Source organism: Pundamilia nyererei, unplaced genomic scaffold, assembly GCF_000239375.1.
Source record: "Pundamilia nyererei isolate P.nyererei 1_Seehausen unplaced genomic scaffold, PunNye1.0 scaffold00053, whole genome shotgun sequence".
Lineage (NCBI taxonomy): Eukaryota > Metazoa > Chordata > Actinopteri > Cichliformes > Cichlidae > Pundamilia > Pundamilia nyererei.
In genome coordinates, this window is record NW_005187454.1 from 2,724,195 (window position 1) to 2,732,633 (window position 8,439).

Below are 8,439 nucleotides of genomic sequence, written 5' to 3' on the forward strand. Positions count from 1 at the left end.
ATATATATATACATACACACACACATATATAAAATACAAGGGACTCAATTATATAATGTTCTAGCTCACTCTTTCTCCATATTTATGTCGAATATTGTCACTGAGTTTCCCATGAAAAATGTTTAAGCATAAATATAAAATAAAGGTTATATAATTCTACTGTACTGTATATTTCATCATGTGAATTAAAAAAATCTTAATTTTTGTTAAAGTGATTAATTTGTAAATCAGTCTGACTCACAACATCCTTTATTACCCAAACCGTCACCATCAGCTGATATGCAAATATGTAACACGCACGCTGGAGAGAAATACGAACCCTGTCTCGATTCTCTTTTCCAGACATGATAGAGAGAGCGATCATCAACACATTTGTGGGGCATGACGTGGTGGAGCCTGGCAACTACGTTCAGATGTTCCCCTATCCATGCTACACCAGAGACGAGTAAGGGACGGACCAACACGTAGCCCTGTACTGTATTTACTGGGATTCTGTTTGTGTGATAATAATAAACAAAATAATGACACGTTACCATTAGAAAGTCATGTAAACAGAATGTCTTAAGCAGTTTGAAAAGTTCATTTAAACGTGACCAACGACCAGTTTGGATGAATATATTCCTCCATCAGCACATCTGTCTGTTACTGTGATCATCAGCTCATACCCTGTGTTACTCTTGTCTTTGCAGTTTTCTCTTTGTGATTGAGCACATGATGCCTCTGTGTATGGTGATCTCTTGGGTTTACTCAGTGGCCATGATGATTCAGCATATTGTAGCTGAGAAAGAGCACAGGCTTAAAGAGGTGAGTGTTTGTTAGCGTGATTGGTCCACACGACAGCGTGCTCAAAGATTGTTGGGGATGGGAGCAAACAATTAGTTTTAAACCAAAGCAAAGATTGAAACTTTAAACAAACATTTGAAATATAGAGCTTGTATTTACAAAAACATGCAGTACGTACGGCTCAGTGATAGAATCGCTCGCAGCATTTCATGCATGTCAACACCCCCCAAACAAGTCCAACTTAATGTCTCACAACAGTTGGACAGTGATGGACAGTGATTTCAGTGACGGGCCCAAGCACTCATGTACCTGAGGGACATGATCGCATGTCTCCATGTCCACACCCACTGGTCCAGAGCTGGTCCAGTGTTCTGCAACCAGGACAATAACTGCATGGTTCCTCCGGGATCTGAAGTCTGATAAGTAGACGAACTTTCCTGACCAGGTCCAAGATGAAGCGACTCTCTCCTCCTCTGGTAGAAACCCGTCATACAAGCAGCAAGCTGAGGGAATGCAAGGATGCTCACCCTGCCTGTTACCTCTCACCGAGACCAGTGGAATAAATGTGCACGAGCAAGCAGCTGCGAAGAGTCACCAGTGAACTGCTCCCAGTATGTGTGCAGCTGTGTGGCTCCTTTATGTTTCCTTTAGTGTTGAAAAGCAGAGTTGCTCCACAATCCATGGCAACATTGTTCCACGCTGTACATCAGCGCGCAGCCTTAGTGCTGCTCTTTGCTGCCTCCTCTCAGGCCACTTTGATACTGCGACCACACCAGCCTTAAAAACACAAACATGGGTCCATGTTCTGCTTAGTAAACTTATTTCTTGATTTTGTGCCACTTTTTACATTTTCACATTTTTAATGATAAGATCATAATGTTTTTTTTACATTGATTAATACCTCACACCAAATACATATTATATGTTAACTTGTTGAATGGAATTAAATTTTATAAAACAGTGTAAAAGTACTTTTACTGCTTAAGTACTTTTGAAACATGAGAAGTTTTATTCAATCTTACGCTGATAGGTTAATAAAAAAAAGACGAGCTGCTGTTTCTCCCGGCAGTCAGGGACTCGTCATCACTTTCCTCCTGCTTACGGCGTCCCTGTCTGATCTTTGACTTCTGTTTATCGTACACTCGCTCACAGCTCTCAGTGTGCGACAAATCCTCTCTGGGCACCAGTATAACTCAGTGGGCGACCATATGACACAAGGCAGCAGCCTGGGCTCTCTCTGCTCACCTGTCTGTCGTCACTACTGGTGTCAAATAAAGACAAATGATGATGAAAGACAGAAGACTTTATGTCTTTATTTGCTTTGTTGTGAAGCAAACAATCCTGCAGCATAAGTCGGGGCCCAAAACCAAAAGCCACCAGTGGGAATATGTAGAGAATGACCCAGAATTTACTTCAGCTTAGTGACACTTGGACATTATCCTGAACTGTGTGTGTTACATTAAAAGACCTCAGAGTGCTGCAGGTGTGTGTGAGTGGGTAAACGTGGGTTATAGTGGTCACTAGAAAAATAACACCACTCCCATTACTTCACAAAATTCACTTTCACAACTTTCCCGAATTTATCATTAAAAATAAGGATGTGTGTGAAACAATGAGTGACGGAACAAAGTGTCTCAGTGTGGAAAAGGTCAGAAAGCCGTTTCTAAAGTTGTGGGACTCCAGCGAACCACAAATGCCAGAAACACAGAATAGTGGTGACCCCTCCCAGGAGGAGCTGACCAACCAGAGTTAACCCTGTTTTTCTGTCTCAGGACATGAAGACTTGCTGTGGTAAACGGAAACAGGATTTCTGCCGTCTGCCAAAACATCCAATAAGGAAAATGTTTGTCCATCTGTTTGTGACCTCAAGCTGAAGCACGCTTCAGCAGGACAATGATCCAAAACACAGCAGCAAGTCCAAGAAACACAACTCTGACCTGCTCCTGACCTGAGTCAGACTGAGATGCTCAAAAACCCTCCAGTGTGGCTGAGTTACAACAATTCTGCAAAGACGAGCCAAATCTCCTCCACAGAGTGTAAAACGCTCACTGGCAGTTATCACAAACACCTGAGTGCAGCTGTTGCTGCTGAGGCCCAACCAGGTTTAGGGGCCGTGTAGCTTTGGGGTTTTGTCCACTTATTCATAAATACTTTTATTTAGCAGCTGCATTTTGTGTTTAGTGTGTTGTATAAGGGTCAAAGACTTTTTCACACTACTGTGCATACTTGCAAGTAACCATAGTGTCTCTGTCTCAGGTGATGAAGATGATGGGTCTGAACAATGCAGTGCACTGGGTGGCGTGGTTCATCACGGGCTTTGTCCAGCTGTCCATCTCTGTCACTGCTCTCACGGCCATTTTAAAGTACGGCCGGGTGTTGCTCCACAGCGATCCCTTCATCATCTGGCTGTTCCTTACCATCTATGCTGTGGCTACTATCATGTTCTGGTAAGACTTCTGGCTCAATGCCTCAGTGTGCACAGCTTCACGGATAATGTTTAGTACAGAACAGGAAGGGGATACTCTCACCACAGGGTCAAAGGTCAGTTTTGCCCAGACCTCCAATATATCTACTGGTGTGCATGAGATAAACTATGAATTGAAATGCTATGTGAATATAACTTGTAAAGCATGGTGCATTTAAGCCTAGAAAGATAAAACTCATTGAAAAAAATTAGGAAATTGTCAGTTAGCATTTATCGGAGAACGCATAATTAAATTTTTACCTCTGACAGCAGTTTGATAAGATTAAGCACTTCCTTCCTACCATCTGCAATCAAATCTTATTCGATACTCGCTGGTCATTCTCACTTAAACAAGAGGCTGAATGAACTTTAACATGTGTAAGTCTGGCAGTGTTTTCAGTAGTTACAAGAAGCACTCTGAGCACAAACCTCCACCAAGGCAGCTCACTCTTTAGGTTTCAGGGGATAAGATTATAATATGCATTTATTATTTTTACTTTATTCTTTTAAAGAATACTTTAAGACGTTTGCAGTGCATGAATGTGCAGGCTTTTGTTATTTGTCCTGTGGAAACCCACTTATACTATTTTATTATTTATTTATGTGGACAGTACACGTGTAGCATTCATTACACATTTAAATGTTTCGTTGACCTTGAAGAAGAGGTCAGACATCAAATGATATTTAAATAGTAATTAGATATTTTCTATTTGTTGACAATACACACGACTGTGAATATAAACTCTCCACCCATTTAACGTTTCATTTTAATCGATTCAGGACTTATCGAGGCATCATGTTTACAGACATAATGACAGGATGAGATGCATGCAAACTCTACCAGGGAGGTACTTCATTACCTGAAGTAACTTTATTACCATATACCAAATAAAATGTCTATCCTTCCTGCGAGCAGTCTTTATCCTCAGGTCCTCTGCCAGAGGCCTGGGAGCTTGAGGGTCCTGTGCAGTACTTTGCTGTTCCTGCGCTCTGCTGAGGCCACGCTCCCTGTTGGGGATCACTGCTCTGAGCGCTCCGATTAGGACTGGAGACCTTCACCCTCCAAATCTTCTATTCAGTTTTATTTATACGGCAACAACAGTCGCCTCAAAGTGCTTTATATTGTAAGGCAGACCCTACAATAATACAAAGAACACAGAAAATCCCAACAGTTAGATGGTCCCTGTGAGTAAGTGCTTTGGCGACGGTGGGAAGGAAAAACTCCCTATTAACAGGAAGAAACCTCCAGCAGAACCAGGCTCAGGGAGGAACTCACATCTGCTGCTATTCGATGGGGATGAGGGGAGGAAGACAGGACGAAGACATGATATAGAAGCGAGACAGAGATTAATAATAACTAAATGCAGAGAGGAATGAGAAAGGTGACTTAAGAAGAAACACCCAGTGCATCATGGGAATCCCCGGCAGCCTATGTCTATTGCAGCATAACTAAGGGAGGATTCAGGGTCACCTGGTCCAGCCCTAACTATATGCTTTAGCAAAAAGGAAAGTTTGAAGCCTAATCTTAAAAGTAGAGATAGTGTCTGTCTCCTGAATCCAAACTGGAAGCTGGTTCCACAGAAGAGGGGCCTGAAAACTGAAGGCTCTGCCTCCCATTCTACTTTTAAATACTCTAGGAACAACAAGTAGGCCTGCAGAGCAAGAGCGAAGTGCTCTAATAGGGTGATATGGTACTACAAGGTCATTAAGATCAGATGGGGCCTGATTATTTAAGACCTTGTATGTAGGGTCTACCTTACAAGGCGCCTTGAGGTGACTGTTGTTGTGTTTTGGCACTACATGTAGACTGACTGGGCTCCCAGTTGGATTTTTGCAAAAAGGTGGCATTCCCACCAGGGAAGAGTTGCTGTCCCAAGTGGAGGAATTGAAGTATCTTGGTGTCTGTGATGGAAAACAAAAGATTGACAGATAGATTGGGGCCATTTTTGCATGTAGTCCTACCTGGAGGAGGCTCAGGGCACGCCGGAGAAATGTTCCTCCAATGGCCCGATAATCCCCTCAGTGTTTCCTGAGATTCCTGAGGTCTGGGTTTCTCTTGTTAGGCTGCTGTCCTTGAGACATGGTTATTCATGGATGGATACTAAGCTGTCAGTATGTCAGTGTAAGAGGAGTTTGTAGTCAGCCTCCTGTGGTCAGGACTTTTTCGATCAGTGCTGGAGGTTTCTGCCAGACATGGAAAACCTGGTGTCTTGAGTTTTAATGTTAGTGAACATTGCACGGAGTGATGATTATTTCTGTAAAATCGTGAACCTTGTCTTTATATGTAGTGATTTTGCTGCACATCTCATTGTATTTTTAAAAACTTGTGGAATATGTCCTGAAACAAATGAAGCGTAACTTTTTTCCCAGTTTCCTGGTGTCAGTAATCTACTCCAAAGCTAAGCTGGCTTCTGCCTGCGGAGGAATCATCTATTTCCTCAGCTATGTGCCCTATATGTATGTGGCCATTAGGGAGGAGGTGGCTCACGACAAGATCACTGCCTTCGAGAAATGCATTGCTGTAAGGCATTTTACATTTCTTTCCTTTTTAACCAATCAAAACTCTTTGAATTTGTGGTGCGTTGGTAAAATGTTCTTTATCTGTTGTTCTGTGAAATCAGATAATCCACATTGTTTCCTTCTCTTTTAGTCTCTGATGTCTACCACAGCTTTTGGCCTTGGCTCCAAGTATTTTGCTCTATACGAGGTAGCAGGTGTTGGCATTCAGTGGCAGACCATAAGCCAGTCACCTGTAGAAGGCGATGACTTTAACCTCGGTCTCTCCATGATGATGCTCATCATTGATGCTGGCGTGTACGGTGTGCTGACCTGGTACATAGAGGCTGTGCATCCAGGTGTGGAATCTTTGCTCTCTCAGGTTTTCTCCCAACAAACGTTATTTAGGAATCTTCTGCTGATTCGATTTTCCCTAATTTTCCATTAGGAATGTATGGGCTGCCGCGCCCATGGTACTTCCCACTGCAGAGGTCCTACTGGTCTGGCAGTGGCCGTGTGGAGACCTGGGACTGGCCTTGGTGTGGAGGTGGAGCTGCCAGGCTCAGTGTGATGGAGGAGGATCAGGCTTGTGCGATGGACCACCGGAGGAATGGTAAAAACCAACAATATGGTGCTCGAGGACAAGATTCCCATATTCTGTCAATCAGCTTAAAAACACTGTAATACACACCGCCCTAAACTTCAGTAAAAGGATAAATATTATTTTTCCATCCATAATATCATAATAACATTAAATATGATTATTTCCTTACACAGGAACCTTTCCAAGGTTGCATGTTTGAGCAGGATTATGAATTTCCAGATTCCAATGTGACACATGAGACAGTTCAGTTCAAAGTGACATGAAGCCACGCCCCTTTTATTTCCTTATTTGTCCCAATTAAATAATAGTGCTGAGTTCAAATCTCCATGCAGAAACCACAGGGCCTCTCCCTGTTTCAGGCATGTGGTTATTTGCCTCTCCTCTTAGTGCTTTTAACAAAAGAAGTGGAATTAACGACGGAGAAAAACACGCTTTAAATCGATATTTTTATAAATGATTCCGATTTTGTTCTCACTGTCATTCCAACTCCAGAGGAGATCCGCGGGATAGAGGAGGAGCCCAACCACCTTCCCCTGGTGGTGTGTATAGACAAACTGACCAAGGTGTACAAGACAGGCAGTAAACTGGCCCTGAACAAACTGAGCCTCAACCTCCATGAAAACCAGGTGGTTTCCTTCTTGGGACACAATGGAGCTGGGAAGACGACTACAATGTGAGAGGCAGTGTGCAGCATGTAGTAATGGTTTTTATTGTGCAGCTCCGGCACGCTGACCTGTAACCTTCTTTGTATTTGTTTTTTTGGAGAGCTCAACGATTTACTCTTGCATGGTTTTGTAGATCACACTGAGACATGCAGGTTTTATAAGACTCATATATAATGAAATATAAACATCCATGATCTGTTCTTAAATGTTCAGCCTGCTGCAGCTACACACAAACAAACAAAAAAGAAGAAAATAAAAATATGATATTTTTTAAAGATATATTGGACCAAACAGCATTTAAGCAACAAATCCTGTTTGATGTATCACTGTGACCTGTAATCTAAACTGTATGTTCATAGGTCCATCCTGACAGGGTTGTTCCCGCCCACGTCTGGCTCTGCCACCATCTATGGCCACGATATCCGCACTGAGATGGAGCGTATTCGACAGAACCTCGGGATGTGTCCGCAGCACAACGTCCTGTTTGACAAGCTGAGTGTGGAGGAGCATCTGTGGTTCTACTCCAGGCTCAAAGGCATGGCTGAAGAAGACATCTGCAAGGAGATGGACAAGTCAGCTGCTTTTATTCAATTCAGTTTTATTTATGTAGCGCCAAATTACAGCAGCAGTTGCCCAGAGGCACCGTGTATTGTAAGATAAAGAGCCTATCCTGAACCTTTGTGGAAATTCAAACTGTGCATATGTAAAGGCACTGAGGTCACAGCACAGGCTTAATGCTGTTTAGTTGTTTGGGACTCATTAGGGTTTAACTTGCCTCACAACCTTTCACTCAACCAGTGTCAGTGCTCCCTGACAACCAATAACTCTCTCTGTGTGTGTGTCCAGGATGATTGTTGACCTGGAGTTGTCCAACAAGCGTCACAGCTTGGTGCAGACATTGTCTGGTGGGATGAAGAGAAAGTTGTCTGTCGCCATTGCCTTTGTTGGTGGTTCCAGGGCCGTCATCCTAGACGAACCAACCGCAGGGGTGGACCCCTACGCCCGCCGAGCCATCTGGGATCTCATTCTCAAGTACAAACAAGGTGAGTGACTCCTAGGCATCGTGCAGAGTGACATGACATCGATCCAGGGATTTAATCCTCACCAAAGATATTTAAGTGTTGTTCAGTCTGTGCATATTTCTTGTATGCACGTGGGAAAAGATTTCCTCTGCGTTCAGTTTTCAGAATATTGTTGCAGAGGCACGCTCTATCCTTTTTTTGATGTCCTGCTTGGTAAATGTAACCCAAACCACCTCCTACATATGTGTGTGGCTCCTCTGCCTTAGGCCGCACAATTCTGCTGTCTACCCACCACATGGATGAAGCAGACCTTCTGGGAGATCGCATTGCCATCATCTCACACGGGAAACTCAAATGCTGTGGCTCCCCACTCTTTCTCAAGAGCACTTATGGAGATGGATACAA

General features: G+C 43.2%; 1 protein-coding gene across 1 annotated transcript in view; it reads left to right on the forward strand.

Annotated features, from left to right (window-relative positions):
* abca2 (ATP-binding cassette, sub-family A (ABC1), member 2) overlaps window positions 1-8,439 on the forward strand; it is a 97,669-nt gene that overhangs the window by 52,716 nt on the left and 36,514 nt on the right. The window contains exons 15-24 of the mRNA XM_013910945.1: window positions 343-445; window positions 690-804; window positions 3,040-3,230; window positions 5,618-5,768; window positions 5,898-6,102; window positions 6,192-6,356; window positions 6,840-7,020; window positions 7,372-7,584; window positions 7,859-8,055; window positions 8,301-8,435. Of these exons, the coding sequence (XP_013766399.1) occupies window positions 343-445; window positions 690-804; window positions 3,040-3,230; window positions 5,618-5,768; window positions 5,898-6,102; window positions 6,192-6,356; window positions 6,840-7,020; window positions 7,372-7,584; window positions 7,859-8,055; window positions 8,301-8,435 (1,656 nt within the window). The remainder of the gene's footprint in view (window positions 1-342; window positions 446-689; window positions 805-3,039; window positions 3,231-5,617; window positions 5,769-5,897; window positions 6,103-6,191; window positions 6,357-6,839; window positions 7,021-7,371; window positions 7,585-7,858; window positions 8,056-8,300; window positions 8,436-8,439) is intronic.